This window comes from Pseudorca crassidens, chromosome 10 (assembly GCF_039906515.1).
Source record: "Pseudorca crassidens isolate mPseCra1 chromosome 10, mPseCra1.hap1, whole genome shotgun sequence".
Classification (NCBI taxonomy): Eukaryota; Metazoa; Chordata; class Mammalia; order Artiodactyla; family Delphinidae; genus Pseudorca; species Pseudorca crassidens.
Window position 1 is genome coordinate 68,943,366 of NC_090305.1, and position 17,779 is coordinate 68,961,144.

Sequence of the window (17,779 nt, forward strand, 5' to 3'; positions counted from 1 at the left end):
AGAGCCAGCCCCAGGGCAGCCCCTAATGTTGGTGTGGAGTGATAGCTGAGGGCAGGGCTGGGGGGAGCTGTCCCAGGCCTCCTGCCTAATTGAGTCCTACCCACTGGGCGCGGAGGCCTTGCACTTGGACGGTGAGCCCGTGTTTGCTCTGATGGTCCCCTGGGTTCCTGTCCTCTATGGGCCCTGTTCCTCAGTCCTTGCCCACTAGCCCTCTGTGCAGTCCTTTGTCGGGGACGCCTTGGGTGGGCTCTGAGGTGCTGGGGGCCCTGTGTTTGTGTGGGACGGAGTCCCCAGGGGTCAGTGGAAGCAGCCTGCATTGGGCAATCTCCCATAGGGCTGGGTCAGGGCCCTCTCTGATTCTCACCTGGGTGACCAGCAGCCAAGAATGCCCCCTTCATCCCAAGTTGTGCCGTTGCTGGAACTGACCTGAAATGGTAGAGGGCGGGGTGGTAGGGGAAGCCTGGTCAGGTAGGTGGCCTAGGCCAGGGGTCCTGCTGGGCTCTGACTGCTGGCCCGGCCTCCCAACTCCTCGCAGAGGCCTACATCCCGCCCCAGGTCTTCTATAATGGCAAGGTGGACTACTTCGACCTGCAGCGCCTTGGAGGCCTCCTCTCGCACCTTCGGAAGACCCTCAAAGGTGCGCGCAGGCTTGGGCAGTTAGCAGGGCAGGATGGGGGGTGGTTCCTGAGCCAGCTCGGCCTTGAGTGCTGAGCTGCGCTGTGCCCACCAGAGGGCGCCCAAGTCACTCCACCTGCTCTGCAGGGAGATGCTGATGGGCCTCCTCTGCCCCGATCTTGTGTCCAACTATTCCTTCCTTCCCTTGCACATCCACCCCAGAGGAGGTCTGGGAGCCCTGTGATGGAATAGGGGGCAGTGTGCTGATGGAGGAGGGAACCATGGGATCTTGGTGAGGGAGTTGTTGGGGGGGCGGGGGCCGGGGGGGGCGGGCTCGCATTTGCTGCCTGAACTACTTTCAAGGATGAGCACAAATGTCTCCAGTGCAAAGGGCTGAGAGCACAGTGTGAGCGGTGGCAGGGATGCCAGCAACGGCCCAGCATGGCCTGGAGAGAGAAAGCAGCTGGCGTGCTAGAGAGGAAAATGAGAGGCAGGGAGTGATGGGAAATGAGGCCAGGGAGTCTGAAGGGCAGAGTCTGAGGGCCTTGTGGGCCACAAAGCGGCTGTAGGCTCCTTCCAGGGACAGTGGTAGCTTTGGAAGGTCCTGAAGCAAGGGTGCGAGGTTGGGGGGTCTGCGTTGTAAGAAGCTCCCTCTGGCTGCTACAGTGTGGAGGGTAGAGTGCAAGGGCCAAGAAAGGAGACAAGAAGCCAGTTGTCCAGGCAACAGAGGAGGCGGGGAGGGTAAAGGGGAGGGGACAAGGATGACCCCAGGCTTCTTGCCAGAGGCTGTGGGGAGGAGGCACCATCAGGAAGAGGAGCTGCAGGAGAGGACAGTTTAGTATGTTTGAGGTGCCCAATGATGCAGCCAGGATGAAGGCCTGGGCTGGAGGAAGCGGTGGTGTGTCCAGCTGTCAGCGTAGAGGTGGGGACAAGCCTGCGGTGAGGACCGGACCCCCTGGGGAGTGTGCAGAGTGAGGCAAGGAGAGCCCTGGGCAGCTCTGGATTTCCCTTTGTGGGGCAGGACAAGGAAGAAAGCAACGGAGCAGTCAGAGAAGTAGGGCCCTGGAGAGAGTGAGGTCATGCAGATAAAGACAGGGAGTGATGGGGTCGTGGTGGGGAGAGCCTTCTGCCTCACTCAGCATGACTCGCCCTACAAGACACAGGGCCTTGGGATGCAGAGTGAAGGCTGGGTTGGAGCAGGTGGAGGGTGAAGCACAGGCGCAGTGGTGAATGGGGCCCTGCAGGGCCTCCTGCCCTCTCACTGTCCTCAGTGGTGCCACCTATGACCCCTCTGCCCTCCACTGGTCTGAGAGCCCTCTTGTCATTCCTCCTAGATGACCTTGCCTCTAAGGCCAATATCCTGATCGACCCACTGGAGCTCCAGGCGGCCACCATGGATGACCTGGATGAGGATGAGGAGCCAGCCCCGGCTGCGGCCCAGGTGCCGCGGTAGGGGCAGGCAGGGGGCTTTGTGTTGGGCTGTCCCTCTATCATAAGGGCAGGGGTGTCACACGGGGCCATCTCCCCCTCCATGCAAGCAAGGAGCTTGTCCCCAGGCAGGTTCCCTTGCTGTAGGTGGAGGCATGAACTGACGGGTGTGGTGGGGCATGCCTCCTGCTGCTGAGCCCCTACGAGACACAGGGCCTTGGGATGCAGAGTGAAGGCTGGGTTGGAGCAGGTGGAGGGTGAGGCGCAGGCGCAGTGGTGAATGGGGCCCTGCGGGGCCTCCTGCCCAGCCAGCCGGTACCCTCTCGCTGTCCCGTTCCCCAGCCTCACATATCAAGGGAGCCATAAGTGGGCCCGGGTCCTGGGATTGCTGAGTGGCGTCTGGCCTCCTCTCTCCACCACAGCGACCCATGCAGGCCCTGGCCATGGGGGGTGCGCTGCCCCTGCCTCGGCCCAGCTGGCTCAGTTCTCCAACCCTGGGCCGAGCCAACCGCTTCCTCAGCACAGCAGCTGTGAGCCTGATGACCCCACGGCGGCCTCTGAGCACCTCAGAGAAAGTGAAGGTCCGCACACTGAGCGCGGAGCAGAGGACCCGTGAGGACAGTAGGTGCCAGACAGGGCCAGGCGTGGCGCGCTGAAGGATCCTTCTCTCCTATACAACACTCCCCCTGGGCAAAGCCAAATACACCCCATTCCCTCCTGGTCCTGTGGCCTGGCAGTATGTCAGGGGTGTGGGAAGTGCACTCTGAGGGCAGGAAATTGATGCTACAGAAATAGGTCCTGGAATGCAGCACCTTCCCTGCCCCGGCCCACACGTTCTCCCTGCAGGTCCCTCCTTGGGCCCAGGCAGGGGGAGAGGGCCTCCTTCTCCTCCTATAAGGCCCATCCTGGCTCCATAGGCTTAGAAGAGAACTGGAATGGCTCCGACCCTGACCCTGACCCTGTCCTTCCCTACTCCCTAGTCGAGGGTAGCCAGTGGAATGAGGGCCTGCTGGTGGGGCGGCCCCCCGAGGAGCCTGAGCAGCCCCTCACCGAGAACTCCCTGCTGGAAGTCCTGGACGGTGCCATCATGATGTATAATCTCAGCGTTCACCAGCAGCTGGGCAAGGTCTCACACCACTGGTCCATGCGCATGTTATGTGGTTCTGGGTGTTTGGATGCATGTGTGTGTGCACCCACACGTGCCCACGTGTCTCCAGGGGTGCCTGGGCGTGACTGTGCACGTTAGCATATGCCACAGCAAGACTGGTTTCTGCCAGTGCCGTTTGGGCCTGACCTCGTTGACTTCTGTGGGAGGGGGCTGTCCTGGGCCTAAGGTTAAGGGTTTGGCAGGGCTGGGGTCCAGACTGGGTGTGGAGAAACCTGTGCGAAGTGCCCAAGGGTCACCCTGGATGTGGTGTCTGGTGCTCTAGATGGTGGGAGTGTCCGATGATGTCAATGAGTATGCGATGGCTCTGAGGGACACAGAGGACAAGCTCCGCCGGTGCCCCAAGCGGGTAAGGTGGATGGGCAGGTGGGTCTTTGGGAGGGCAGGGCATTAAAGAGGGCAGCTTGCTCGCTGGGGTTCCCCAGGGAAGCCCATGAGGGAAAGCTGCTATCCTGCCCCTGCCTCTGGGGTTGCCCAGCAGTTCTCCTCTTCCCCACCCCCGCCCCGGGCAGACCACATCAGTGAGAGTGGGGCTGGCACCAGGGCTAGGCACGGCCTGAGCCCCGTCAGCCAGCCATGGCCTGTGCCAGGGTGCCCCCACCCTGGCCACTAAGTGCTGACGCACACCCACTCTCCTCATCAATTATGGATTCGACCCTGAGTACTTCCTCGGCCACTTGCAGAGTCAGCAGGAAGCAGGGCCTCCCTCCCTCCCTCCTTCCCTCCCCTGGAGCCCCTCTGCCGTAGCTCTCTGGCCTGGGGAACAGAGCCAAGAATGCCCAGTCTGGGCTTTCCTGGCAGCCCCTGGCTCCCACCTGTCTACAGAACCCTGCGCTTGTCCAGGGCAAAAGCAGCTGCCGGAGCTGCAGTTCTAGCGTGGAGTCCCTGGGATGTCCCAGCCAGGGGCTCATCTCACATGCCCTCAGCTGCGTCTCACTTCCACATTCTGAGGGGCACCTGTGGCCCTGTCTTGCTCAGGCTCACCAGCAGGTCAGAGGCTGAGGAGGGTTTTGAAGAGTGGAGCTGGGTCCGCCCAACCCTTTGCCTGCCCCGGGCACCAGTGGGGCCCCTGCTAGGCTGCGTGGGTCTGGGCACGGGGCCATGTCCTGATTGTCCTCTCCTCCCTTCTCCTTGGGTGGCAGAGGAAGGACATCCTTGCAGAGTTGACGAAGAGCCAGAAGGTTTTCTCAGAAAAGCTGGATCACCTAAGTCGCCGTCTTGCCTGGGTCCATGCCACCGTTTACTCCCAGGTGAGCGGTGTGGCCTAGGCCAGCAGCAGCTGCCCTCCCCAAGCCCCCGGACTAGTCACTGATTGGGCAGGGTTGTGCCAGCCCCTCAGTGCTCCCTGCCTTCCTGGGCCTCTGGCACACACGTGCCCCCTCCCCGCTCCTCATCCTCCCTCCCCACCTAGTGCCACATCCCCTGAACTTTTCATGCCCCATGAACTTAAGTAGATGCCATTTGTAGACCCCACTTCCCCATGCAGCTCATAACCCTCCATTCAAGGAACAGCCTGTCTCTACCTGCCTCCCACTGTCCGCTGCCCCTGCTCCTCTCCCAGCGCATCAGGGGCTCTGTGACCTCTCCCAAGCCTCACCCTGCATCTGCATCTGCTTCTCTCTGACTCCCCTCCCACTCGAGGCCACTGGCTTGTTCTCTTCTCACTCATTCACTCACTCGTTCATTTATTAACATGCCCAGAGCCTGGAGGATGCCAGGTGCCATCCTGACACTGGGGACACTCAGTAGTGAACCAGAAAGCTGAGTCCCTGTCCTCCTGGGGTAGACGGACAGACGGTGCACTCCCGCAGCGACCATGTTTTGACTCCCGCCACCCCAGGCCCCGGACCCGCCGCACTTGTTTTATCTCCCCACCTTCCCTGATGTCTCCCCCTCCACAAGTGAGTGCCTTGGGATGCTCCCCAGGTGCCCATGTAGGGCATCTGTTCACCTTCTTGGGCGTGCCCCTCCCCCATAACTGGGTGATCAAGGCGCTTGGTATCCCTGTCTATACTGCTCTTTCTTCTGGTGACTCCTCCCCAACCCAAACCACCTCTGCCTTTTACCCCTCTGTTCTCTCTTGCCACAGACCACCTTGCTCCAGCCCCACAAAGATGGTCACTGTCATCCCACCACCAGGATTTCATGCCTGTCCACCTCCCTAGGCGATCTTGCCATCCCCTCCCACACTGTCTTCTTAGGAACCTCACTCTCCCATCTTTGTACCTTCTTTTTAAATTGTGATAAAATATACACAACGTAAAGTTTACCATCTTAACCATTTTAAAAAGTTGCGGTAAAATACAATATGTAACTTATCATCTTAATCATTTTAAATGTACAGTTCAGCAGTGTTAAGTATATTTATTGCTGTGCAACCAGTCTCCAGAACTCTTTTCATCTCCCCAAACTGAAACTTATATCCACTAATTCCCATTCCCCCCTTCACTTCAGTCCCCGACAACCACTGTTCTACTTTCTGTCTCTGTGAATTTGACTGCTCTAGTACCTCATATAAGTGGAATTTTTGTCACTGGCTTATTTCACCTAGCATAATGGTCTCATGGTTCATCTATGTTGTAGCATGTGTTAGGATTTCTTTCCTTTTTAAGGCTGAATAATATTCCATTGTGTGTATATACCACATTTTATTTATCTGTTAATCCATCTATGGACATTTGAGTTGCTTCCACCTTTTGGCTATTGTGAATAATGCAGCTACGAACATGGGTGTGCAAATACTTTTTCAAGATCCTGTTTTTTAATTATTTTGGGTATATACCCAGAAGCAAAATTGCTGGATCATATAGTAATTCTATTTTTAATTTTTTTGAGAAACTGCCATATTGTTTTTCATAGTGGTTGCACCATTCCCACTAGCAGGGCACAGGGTTCTGATTTCTGCCTATCCTTGCCAACACTTGTTTCTCAGAAATTTTTTTTTATTAATAGTAATCCTAATCTGTGTAAAGTGGTATTTCATTGTGGTTTTGATTTGCATTTCCCTAGTGATTAGTGATGTTGAGCATCTTTTCATGTAATTATTGTCCATTTGTATATCCTTCTTTGGAGAAATGTCTATTCAATCCTTTTGCCCATTTTTAAATCAGATGGTTTTTCTGTTTTTGATTTGTAGGAGTTCTTTATATATCCTGGGTACCAACCCTTTAGCAGATTATGATTTATAAATATTTTCTCCCATTTTCTCTTTTGATTGTGTCCTTTGATGCACATTTTTTAATTTTGATGAAGTCTAATTTATCTATTTTTTTCTTTTCTTGCCTATGCTTTTGTTGTGATATCCAAGAAATCATTATCAAATCCAAGGTCGTGAAGGTTTTCCACTATGTTTTCTTCTAAGAGTTTTTAGCTCTTAAGTTTAGGTCTGTGACCCATTTTAAGGTAATTTTTGTATATGATGTGAGATAATGGTCCAACTTCATTCTTTTGTATGTGGATATCCAGTGTTCCCAGCACCGTTTATTGAAAAGACTGTCCTTTCCCCATTGAATGGTCTTGGCACCCTTGTCAAAAATCATTTGACCATATATGTGAGGGTTTGGGGGTGGGGGGCTCTCTATTCCATTGGTCTGTATGTCTATGTTTATGCCAGTACCACACTGTTGTTTTTTTTTTTAATTTATTTTATTATTTTTGGTTGCGTTGGGTCTTGGTTGCTGCATGCGGGCAGCATGTGGGATCTTCCCGGACCAGGACTCGAACCCATGTCCCCTGCATTGGCAGGCGGACTCTCAACCACTGCACCACCAGGGAAGCCCTACCATAGTGTTTTGATTATTGTAGCTTCACAATAAGTTTTGCAATCAGGAAGTGTGAGATCTGCAGCTTTGTTCTATTTCAAGATTGTTTTGGCTATTTGGGGTCCCTTGAGATTCGAAAGGAATTTTAGAATAGTTTTTTCTATGTCTGCAAAAAAAAAAATCCCTTGAGATTCGAAAGGAATTTTAGAATAGTTTTTTCTATGTCTGCAAAAAAAAAAATCCACTTTTATAGGAATTACATTAAAACTGTAGATTGCTTTGGGTAGTATTGACATCTGACGATATTAAGTCTTCCAGTCCATGAACGTGGGATGTCTTTCCATTTGTTTGTACCTTTTAAAATTTCTTTGAGTGACATTTCATAGTTTTCAGTGTTTCAAGTGTTTCACTTCCTTGGTTAAATTTACACCTGTTTAATTAATTTTGATTCTAATGTAAATAGAATTATTTTCTCAATTTCCTTTTTGGATTGTTCCTTGCTTGTGTATAGAAACACAATTGATTTTTGTGTGTCGATTTTGTATCCTGCAAATTTCCTGAACTCGTTTATTAATTCTAATAGTTTTTTGGTGGAATCTTTAGGGTTTTCTACATATAAGATCATGTCATCTGCAAACAGAGATAATTTTACTCTCTCCTTTAAAAAATATATATATATATGTATATATATTTATTTATTTATTTATTTATTTGGCTGTGCCGGGTCTTAGTTGCAGCATGCAAGATCTTCGTTGTGGCATGCAGGCTCTTTAGTTGCAGCATGCAGACTCTTAGTTGTGGCATGCATGTGGGATCTAGTTCCTTGACCAGGGATCGAACCCAGGCCCCCTGCATTGGGAGCGTGGAGTCTTAACCACTGGACCACCAGGGAAGTCCCATACTCCCTCCTTTCTAACGTAGATGGCTTTTACTTCTTTTTCTGGCCTAATTCTGGCTAGAACTCCCAATACTATGTTGAATAGAAGTGGCAAAAGCAGACACCTTGTCTTGTTCTTGATCTTAGGGGAAAGCCTGTCATTCTTTCACCATTGAGTATGATGTGAGCTATGGACTTTTCATAATACAGCCTTTATTATGTTGAACTGCCTTTTTTTTTCTTCTACATTTGCAATGCTTACCCTCTTGCCTCCTGCTCCTTCAGCTTCTCCCATTACTAAAGGAAAAGGCCCGTGATGCCTTTCTCTCACTGTACATCTGCTTACACTACCGCTCTCTCCTTCCTTCTCTGTGTCTTGGCTTCCTCATCTTCTCTTCACTCTTTGCCCAGATCAGGCTCCTCCACTTTTCTGAAATAGTCTTGCAAGGTGTCTGTCAAGCTCCCCCCCTCCCTTTGTGGACACATCTCCTCTCCCATTACAGTGGCCCCCTTGGCCGCGTCGGTGCCATTGCCATCCTTTCCTCAGACTCGGTCTTCTCTGGCCTTCGGTGACGCCAGCTCCTGTAGGCCTCCCTGTCCGTGTGTACTTCCAGGCCTAGGGCCACCCTCTGACTTCTTGCTTACATCTTCTCGGGCTCTCAGGTTTGAGAGCACATCAGAGAGCTGGTGGAAAGTGCAGCTGCTCTGGCTCCACTCCAGGAGATGTGGTGCTATGGGTCTGGACTGGGGCCTAGGGCCTCACTCTGGTTGGTGACCCCTCCTGGCCCCTTTTGTGGGATAGACTATCTGGAAACCATACTGTGGGGAACTGGGCCCTTGGCAGGTTTTGTCTGCTTTCCGTGGCCTCTGTTCCACCAGCAGTCATGCTGCCTTTGACCTTCACACCACCTTCTCCTCTGAGCTCCAGACTCATTTTCTGCCTGCCTCCTTAACACCAACTCTTTGGGGGCATCGCTGGGCACCTCATGCTCCACATGTCTTAAGCCACATCCCCTCTGCCCTTCACCAGGCCTGCTTCTCCCCCAGGACTTCCAGCCTCCATGGAGGCTCCATTACGCACAGAAATGTGGGCCCTGTTCTTGTTGCGACCATTCCCTTGCCCTCACAGCCAATCGGTGCATCCGCATGCCTGGCCATCCAGTCCCTTTGCTGTCTTGGGCCTAGCCAAGGCTGTAGCTTCCTCACTGCCTTGTCCCCACTTGTCCCTGCAGCCCCTTCTGCTCTGGGCAGTGTTCCAACACAGGCTTCTGGTCACATGGCACCCTCTCGCTTAACACCTTCTGTACCTTAAAAAATTGCAACCCAGGATTCTGGTTGGGGTTGTAGTGCTGCCCTATCCAGGCTGGTGGCCTGTCTTGCCTGCCCAGTACAGTGCTTGATTGCTCCTACCTGAGCCACTGCTCCCACTTCCTGGAATCCAGTTCTCATGTCATGTTCCTGGGAGGCCTTTCCTAATCTCCAGACCGGGCCACACCCCCTGTGACCCCTCCCATGAACAGCCCAGCAACACCCTGTGTGCCTCCCACAGGAGAAGATGCAGGACATCTACTGGCTGCTGCGTGTCTGCCTGCGGACCATCGAGCATGGAGACCGCACAGGTCCTCTCTTTGCCTTCATGCCCGAATTCTACCTGAGTATGGCCATCAACAGCTACAGTGCTCTCAAGAATTACTTTGGCCCTGTGCACAGCATGGAGGAGCTCCCAGGTGATGGGGCCATTCAGCCTGGGAGGGGACAGAAAAGGGGACCTCTGGAGTGAGCCCTAGAAGCCCTGTTCTGAGCCCTCGTGGCCCAGCCTCACACATCCCACGTGGGGAGGAGGTGAGGCTCTGCCCAGCATCACACAAGCATTTGCAAAAGTCCCACATGGTGGAGAGCCCTGTCCTAGTACCAGCAGCCATAGAACCAACAGCTCCTCCCTGGTGTTAGGAGGGAAACAGACGAAATGGAGTACAGGGTGTGGGGATCACCCCTACCCCACCCACCCTGCCCCGCCCCACCCCACCCCGGCTTTCACTTCCTTCTTGGTGCTTCTGTGGCCCAGGAGCCAGCTGGCCTCTTACCCTGCTGCCCTGGCGCTGGCCATGGGGTGTGGCATCCCATGCAGGGGCAGAGTGGCTTGTCTTTGCAGATCACAGCAAGGAGTAGGGGGGCCCTGCTGGTGGCCACATAGGAGTCTGGGCTTCTTGCAGACCACTGATTCCAGGCTGGGCTTGGCAGTTTATGTCTGGACTAGGCTGTGGGCTTTTACGCTCCTGGCCTGTCCCCTTGCCCTGCCCTAGGCCTCAGTGCAGGCTTTGTCCTCAGAGGTGGGGCTGTGGGTGCCCAGGGGACTTTGCTGAGCCCTCCAGTGTGTGTGCTGAGATGGGTTTGAGCCCAGGCAGGAGGACTCTTTGTCAGGACCTATCCTCCTGCTGGGACCCGCCCAACGCCCACAATGAGTCTGTGCCTTCAACTCTTACCAACTGTTAGTGAATGCCCTGCCTAAAGTCCCCAGATGTCAGCTTGGGCCCAGACTAGCCCTTGGAGCTAGCTCTGGAGCCCACTACCCAAGCCCACCCACCAAGGGGTGTGCTGCCTCTGGAGTTCGCACTCCCGATCAGCTCATCCTACTACCCAACCCTGCAGGCTATGAAGAGACCCTGACCCGTCTGGCTGCCATCCTTGCCAAACACTTTGCCGACACACGCATCGTGGGCACTGGTGAGGTGCCCGACAGAGGGCTGGGGGAGACGGGGACGGACGGGATGGTACCTCTGGCTGGCTATTCTCTGCGCACAATGCCAGCCAGGTGGGTATGAGGCATGGGCACCAGGGCTCATGCCAGGCACCTGCTGAGGCATGACCTGTCCCAGCAGATATCCGTGACTCGCTGATGCAGGCCCTGGCCAGCTACGTGTGCTACCCAAACTCTCTGCGGGCCGTGGAGCGGATCCCTGAGGAGCAGTGAGTGGGGGCCCAGGGGCAGGGGGGCACGCACTCTGCCCTGCATAGCACTAGCGTCACCCCGTGCCTACCACCCATTGCTCTCACAGGCGTATCGCCATGGTGAGGAGTCTCCTGGCTCCCTATGAGCAGCGGCCCTGGGCCCAGACCAACTGGATCCTGGTGCGGCTCTGGAGGGTAAGCCTGGCTGGAGAGGAGGTGGCTATGGCTGGCTGGAGGGAGAGGTTGCCCTGCCCCACTGACCTCCCGCCAACTCCACCCCCAGGGCTGTGGGTTCGGGTACCGCTATACACGGCTGCCACACCTGCTGAAAACCAAACCTGAGGATGCCAATTTGCCCAGCCTCCAGAGTGAGTATCCAGGTTTGGCAGGCGGGGGCCCTCACCCGCTGCTCTTGCGTTCTCGCAGACTTTCCCACTTCTTCCAGCCTCAGTCCTGGACTCGTGTTGGGCCCCAAACCCCCTGTGTATCCCCTGGGGTTTCCATTTCCCTGCTTCCTCCCAGTCTAAGGACACTCTGGTGCTCTTGAGTCTTGCTCTCCAGTCCCATGTGTGCCCTTTGGTCCTGAACGGTCTGCATGTGTCACAGTGAAAAGGGGCAGCATCTTCCCAGGCTGCTGGCAGCTTATGCAAAGTGATGACCCTATCCCTTGCCCTCTGAACCAGCTCCCTGACCTCCAGCCTTGTCCCAACACCATGTCCTTCTGCCCCTTTACTTTCACTAGCTGGTGCCAGACCCTGGATACCTGAGTCAAGGCAGGGGCACAGACTAAGGGTTGGCCAGGGCCCCAAAGGGTGTCCATGGGGCTTCCTGGAGGAAGTGGCCTTTGGTTGGGAGCAAAGTCTGCATTTTCTGTCCTGGGCCTATGGTCCAGCAAAGCCCTGTGAGCCTGAGGACCTTCACTGGGCCCAGCCCAGGGTCTTGGGCTGTCTTGCTTGCAGAATCTGCCTGCCACATGCTGTACTCACCACACACAGTGGCTCTCTTTAGCCCATGTGGTATGTTTCTGCCCTTGTGGGAGTGTTTGGGCCTAAAGGGGTCCCCAGAGGCCAAGTTCCTTGTGCAGAGTCACACAGCAAGTCCTTGCCAGTTGCCTTGGTCCTGCCTCCAGGGTGGACCTGAGCTGCAAGTGGAGAACAGCAGTGGGGCCAGATATGCATCCTGCTGCTGTAGGAACTATTGATTTGCAGGGGGGGGAGGTATGCCTAGCCCGGTGTGGCTGAGGGCTCTGGTTACTGCTGCCTGTCAGCCCAGACTTGGCGCCCACCACCTCAGCCGTATGCTAAGGCCAGGCCAAGGGCAGCAGAGGACAGTGGAGGATGGCAGGGCTCAGAGGAGGCTCTTGGGAGAAATGGCCTTGATACGAGTGAAGAGGGGTCTAGGTTGCCCCGTCTAGGTCTAGCCCTTCCTGAAGGGCATGTGACTGAGAACTTTCTGGGGATCAGGCTGGGGCTTGGGGGCGGTTCTAGAACTGGGGGTGGGGGAGGCATTGGGAACAACTGCAGCCTGTGGTTGGCCCAGCAGAGGGAGGGGACAGATTTAGCCCTGACCCCCAGGCAGCACTGCACCCTGTCCCCCTGCCTTCAAGACCTGAGTGTTCCCAGGGAGCTGTCTTTCTGCCCTTACACCAACGGCCTGTGAGTGAGGACAGAGGCAGACGGGCAGGGGCCGCTGACTGGAGTCCCGATGATGCCCCTCCTGATGTCCCCACAGAGCCCTGCCCCTCCACCCTGCTGCAGCAGCACATGGCAGACCTGTTGCGGGAGGGTCCTGACGTGGCACCCAGCTTCCTCAACAGCGTCCTCAACCAGCTCAACTGGGCCTTCTCTGAGTTTATCGGCATGATCCAGGAGGTGGGTCACGGAGGGACCTTGTGGGCCAGGGGGTTGCAGAGGATGAGGCACAATCTGCAGTGTGGCCAGACCACTGACTGCTGCCCCCACGTTGGTGGCTCAGATCCAGCAGGCTGCTGAACGCCTGGAGCGGAACTTTGTGGACAGCCGGCAGCTCAAGGTATGTGCCACCTGCTTTGACCTCTCGGTCAGCCTGCTGCGTGTCTTGGAGATGACCATCACGCTGGTGCCTGAGATATTCCTCGATTGGGCCCAGCCTACCTCTGAGATGCTGCTGCGGCGTCTCGCACAGGTGTGTCCATCTGGGCAAGGGTGGTTGGGACCCTGGGGACACCCCAGTGGTGTGAGCCCACCCATCCACCAATGTGCTCCTGCCCTCACAGCTGCTGAACCAGGTGCTGAACCGGGTGACAGCTGAGAGGAACCTGTTTGACCGCGTGGTCACCCTGCGGCTGCCTGGTGAGGACCTAGAAGCCCTGTACCCAACACACCACAGGCCTTGGTTCCTCTGCCAGGAGCAGTGCTGCCTGATTCTACATTCTGCACTGGGACAGCCTGGCTTGGCACCCCCAGCCTAGCTCAGCCTTCTGTGGGGAGGAGGGTGGGAAGTGTGAATGACGATGATGTCAGCTGGGCAGGGATGGAGCCCCTGCAGCGGGACCACTTGGGTAGCTCATCCCCTTCCTTCCCTTTCCCTTAGGCCTGGAGAGTGTGGACCACTACCCTATTCTGGTGGCAGTGACAGGCATCCTGGTACGACTCCTGGTGCACGGCCCAGCCTCAGGGTGAGTGTTAGGGGCTGGGGTCCCCTGTGGGTGCTGGGCTTGTCTGATGGGGAGGGGGCTGGGCAGGGCCTTCCAAAGCTCATCTCTCACATGGACTTCAGCGTCAGGTCTGGAGCTGGAAGGAAGGTAGTGAGGTATGAACTGAGTAGGTGGCGGCAGCAGCAGCAGCAGCAGCCTAAAGTAGGAGAATCCAGGAGCTCCACAGAGCAGGGTGCCCTGGCCCATGGGCAGAGCCGCTGGCTGTGGCTGTGCCTCAGGCAGGGGCAGGGGAACTAAGACTGTGCTAAGGGCGGGGTGCCATCCTGTGATATCCAGGGACACACTGCTGGGGTTAAGAGCTGAGCACACATACTGCCATCTGTGTCTGTGAAGGCTCCAACGACGAGCATGTACTACCTTTATTAAGAAATTCCATGATAGCTGGATCCAGGACACTTGTGGGCCCCCCAGCTCAGCCCTCACTCAGGAGGGGTTCCCAGTCCCCGCTTCCCTGCCTCCCTGCCGTGGGAGTGGTGAGATGCATATGAAGCCAGGGCACTGCTTCAGCCATTAGGCTGATACCAGTGCCAGCCCTTAAGAGGATTCTGCCCTTGGGAGACAGCAAGTTCCGGCTCAGCCCTCCCATCTTAGCCATGCTCAGCAGGCTTTTTACTGCTGAAAAGCTGGGGGAACAGGTCATTGGTGCCCCTTACCATTGTCTTGTGAGACCATGGGAGAGGTTCTGCCCTCAAGTGCCAGTGATGCCCCTGGAGGTCTCTTGAGGAGCCTTGCCTGCTGGTTGCCTTCTCACCAGACTGCATGGACTCGTGAAGCTTCAAGTAGTTTGAATGTTGGTGCGTGGGGAGTCACATTTCACCAGAGGGAGGGCTTGTAATTCCTCTTTCCACCCTCGGGGTGGGGACTCAGTCTTCCTTTGAAGTCTTCCTCCTTTTCCCCTGTGGGCCACTCCTGTCCCCTTGGGAAGCAGAAGGTGGTCATGCTTCAATTCTTCACCACGACTCTCCTTGATGGCTGCCTTAGCCCCTGCGGGTGAACCTGGGGCTCTAATGCAAGGGCTCTTCCAGATGGCCCTCGGTTCCAATCCTCATGTGGGCACAGGTAGGCCCTGCTAGGTCCTGGGATGTTTTGGTCCTGTGTTGCTGGGGAGAAGCAGGAGAGAGTTGGGGACTTCAGCCCCTCTACCAGTGAGTGGTGTTGCTGTGGTTTATGTCGAGGCCCACACAGGAGGCTGGAGGACCAAGCCCAGTGCTTCCCACCAGCATCTGGCACTTCTCTGGGCAGCAGCGGGGAGCAGGGCAAGCAGTGGGCAGGCAGTGGCCTTGGTGGGGCCCCTGGGCAGCCTAGGTCATCACCAGACCCTCAGAGCCTGTGGAGCTAGTGGACTCAGAGCCAGCCTTGAGCCGCAGGCCCAAGGGATTGTGGAGATCAAAGTCTTCAGCTACCGCTAGCTGCACACGACCATTGAGGCTTCTCCTGCCAGGTTCCAGAAAGACCACGTGCTTGTGGACACTGGCCTTGCGTCTCGGTGCGTCGGGCGGCGTGGTGCTGAGCACTGAGGACTGTGCGCTCAGCTCCTGGAGTGGGCTGGGTGTTCGGGGCCAGCGGCGGCAGTGGCAGGTGTGATGGTAGCAGCTGCGGCAGCCGGGGCAGGGTGGCGTGAACAGGTAGAGCAGCACGAGCACCAGGCCCACGGCGCAGCCCAGCAGCGTGGTGAAGCCCGTGTTGAAAGTGTCAGGCTCAGGGTGTGGAAAGTGCACACTTACGTTGTACTCGTGTGTCTGGTTGTGATGCAGGTGGGGTCCAGTAGCCAGGCACACAAAGACACCCTCGTGCCATGGCTGCACGTTGCTGATGGCCAGGCTGCCATCAGCCCGCACTGCGATGCTGCCGTTGCGAGACCCTGGTGCCACAAGCAGCTCATGCTGCGGCGAGACCCAGGCAATGTGCACGGCTGGGGCGCTGGTGTTGCAGTGTAGCCTCAGGGACTGCCCCACCTGCACATGCAGCTGTTCTTCAGGCTGCTCTAGGCCCCGAGCCAGGGCAGCTGAGCAGTTCTCAAAGACACGGCTGTGCTCAAAGAAGCGCACGCGGGAGGTGGGTACCTTGAAGGCCAGGCATGTGTACTCGCCCGCGAAGTCGCTCACAGCGCTGAGCCCCCGCTGGTGCCAGCGTTGCAGCAGATGGTAGAGACGGCAGTCACAGGGTAATGGGTTGTTGTGCAAGTAAAGGCCGTTCTTGAGAAAGGCTGGCAGTGAAGCCAGGTCAGGTACAGGGATGCGTCCTAGGTGGTTGGAGGAGAGATCCAGAGTACGTAGGTGGGTCGTGCCCAGGCCGTGCAGGTGATTGAAAGAGAAGGACGCAAGTTCATTGCAGCCCAGGTAGAGACGACTGAGCGCGCCCAGGCCGTGGAAGGCCTGCTCGTCTAAGTGTGCCAGGCGGTTATTGAACAGAAGCAGCATCTTGAGCTCCCCCAGGCCGTCGAGGTCGTGGCGGCCCAGGGCCCGCAGGGCGTTAGATGATAAATCGAGCAGCCGCAGGCCGCTGGCATTGGTGAAAACTCCCGGACCTAGCGTATCCAGCTCGTTGTGATTTAAACGCAGGGCGCGGAGCCGGGAGAGGGGCGCCAACCAGCCGGGGCGCAGGCGCTGCAGCGCATTGTGGCTCAGGTCGAGGTCTGCAGCTGCAGCTGGTAACGCGCCCGGCACATCCTGCAGCCCCAGGCCGGCGCAGCTCAGGAGGTCGGCAGCGCAGACACATTTGTAGGGACAGTTATGAGGCGCAGGGGACAGGAAGCCCTCGGAGTCCAGGGTGCTCATTAATCCGACACGCAGCATGCACAGCAGTGTGCCCTGCAGCACCAGCCGGGCCATGGCGGCGGCTGCCAAGGGTGGGACAGGGCAGCTTGGTGCGGGGCGCAGCTCCGAGACTCACCCACTTCACATCCGGCTAGAAGTGCGGGGCGCTAAATGGCCAGTGGCCAGCGAGACAGTATGCGGGCTCCGTCCCGCAAGGCCGACCGCTCCAGCTGCCCGGCTCCAGATTTTGGGTTGAGTTGGGGCCACGCTCTGCTCAGCACTCCCTTCTCAGGCTTCCCCAGCTCTCTCCTGAGTGCCTTTCTGAGCACTCAGCTTCTAAATACTCTCCGGGAGGCGATTTCTCGGGGGCGGGGCCTCAGGCTCCCATTGGCTCCCATTGGAGGGGCGGGGTAGCCGCGTCCCCCGGCGTTCATAGGCCCCCGCGTGGCCGCCAGAGGGTGAGCGAGTTGGGCCACAATACCCTAGCCTGAGCTTGGCTGGCGGCTTTCCAGAGGGCCCGTCTCCCGGAACCTTGGGAAGCATGCCTTTAAGCTTCTTGTGTTGTTTCCTTTTAAGGGTTAACGTTTATGAGGGGGCAGGTGTTTTCTTTGAAGGGTTAACGTATATGATTGGGCAGCTGTTTCCTTTTAAGGGTTAACGTAAATGAAGGGGCAGGTGGACTTCCATTATCTTCTGGTGGTGCTCCTTTAAACTGGTACCCGACAATGTGGGTCCTTACTGGGATCTAGGACTTTACTGGGAGGACTGAAGAGAAGCAGGGAGACTGGGTGGAATGAACCAGGCAATAATGCAAATAGGCTGGACTTTCCACCCCCACCCCTCCGAACAGATACTGATTTCAGACAGGCCCAGCTTCTGACTACCCTTGTACCCTCTCCCACCTAGGACAGAGAGAGCCACATCAGTGCTCCTGGCTGATCCCTGCTTCCAGCTCCGCTCCATATGCTATCTCTTGGGGCAGCCAGAGCCCCCTACCCCTGGCACTGCCCTGCCTGCCCCTGACCAGAAGCGCTTCTCCCTACAGAGCTGTGAGTAGGCTGGGGGTGGGTCAGGGAAGAGAGGGATTTGGGGCTGGGCCAGGTTAGTAGTCTTAAGAGGAGCAAATTCCCAGGCAGTGAGTACTCAAGAGGCACTGGGTTCTAGGGCCACATTTGGCCTGACACCTCCTACCACCCGCCAGACACAGATTACATCAGTGTTGAGGAACTGGCCCAGGTGGAACAGATGTTGGCACACCTGACCTCTGCATCTGCCCAGGCAGCAGCTGCCTCCCTGGTGAGTGGGGCCACAGCATACGGGTCCACACAACCCCAGTACACGTCACCACAGCTGTGTGCGTAGTGTACACCCAACTTGTCTGGGCACCCGACCCCAGCCCACCCTGCACTCTGCTCCCTGCAGCCCACCAGTGAGGAAGACCTCTGCCCCATCTGCTATGCTCACCCCATTTCTGCTGTGTTCCAGCCCTGTGGCCACAAGTCCTGCAAGTAAGTGGGCTGCACGGGCACAAGG

At 56.6% G+C, this 17,779-nt stretch overlaps 2 protein-coding genes across 14 annotated transcripts in view; one reads left to right on the plus strand and one right to left on the minus strand.

Annotated features, from left to right (window-relative positions):
• The window catches only part of RNF123 (ring finger protein 123), a 31,444-nt gene that overhangs the window by 13,316 nt on the left and 349 nt on the right, over positions 1–17,779 (plus strand). For all 12 annotated transcript variants that reach the window (XM_067754436.1, XM_067754441.1, XM_067754435.1 and 9 more), the window contains 18 exons: positions 536–637; positions 1,950–2,056; positions 2,466–2,664; positions 3,024–3,169; positions 3,474–3,557; positions 4,351–4,458; positions 9,396–9,573; positions 10,496–10,570; positions 10,726–10,813; positions 10,903–10,990; positions 11,079–11,163; positions 12,527–12,666; positions 12,770–12,958; positions 13,050–13,125; positions 13,367–13,451; positions 17,153–17,295; positions 17,448–17,542; positions 17,669–17,754. In XM_067754436.1, the coding sequence (XP_067610537.1) occupies positions 536–637; positions 1,950–2,056; positions 2,466–2,664; positions 3,024–3,169; positions 3,474–3,557; positions 4,351–4,458; positions 9,396–9,573; positions 10,496–10,570; positions 10,726–10,813; positions 10,903–10,990; positions 11,079–11,163; positions 12,527–12,666; positions 12,770–12,958; positions 13,050–13,125; positions 13,367–13,451; positions 17,153–17,295; positions 17,448–17,542; positions 17,669–17,754 (2,074 nt within the window). The remainder of the gene's footprint in view (positions 1–535; positions 638–1,949; positions 2,057–2,465; positions 2,665–3,023; positions 3,170–3,473; positions 3,558–4,350; positions 4,459–9,395; positions 9,574–10,495; positions 10,571–10,725; positions 10,814–10,902; positions 10,991–11,078; positions 11,164–12,526; positions 12,667–12,769; positions 12,959–13,049; positions 13,126–13,366; positions 13,452–17,152; positions 17,296–17,447; positions 17,543–17,668; positions 17,755–17,779) is intronic.
• AMIGO3 (adhesion molecule with Ig like domain 3) lies at positions 13,813–17,157 on the minus strand. 2 transcript variants are annotated; one of them, XM_067754449.1, is made up of 2 exons: positions 15,458–17,157; positions 13,813–15,244 (listed from the first exon to the last, which is right to left on the minus strand). In XM_067754449.1, exons 1-2 carry the CDS (start codon positions 16,319–16,321, stop codon positions 14,792–14,794), a joined length of 1,317 nt encoding a protein of 438 aa, XP_067610550.1. In that variant the 5' UTR covers positions 16,322–17,157; the 3' UTR covers positions 13,813–14,791. The 2 variants fall into 2 exon arrangements, with proteins under 2 accessions (XP_067610550.1, XP_067610548.1); XM_067754447.1 differs by having other exon boundaries at positions 13,813–17,157.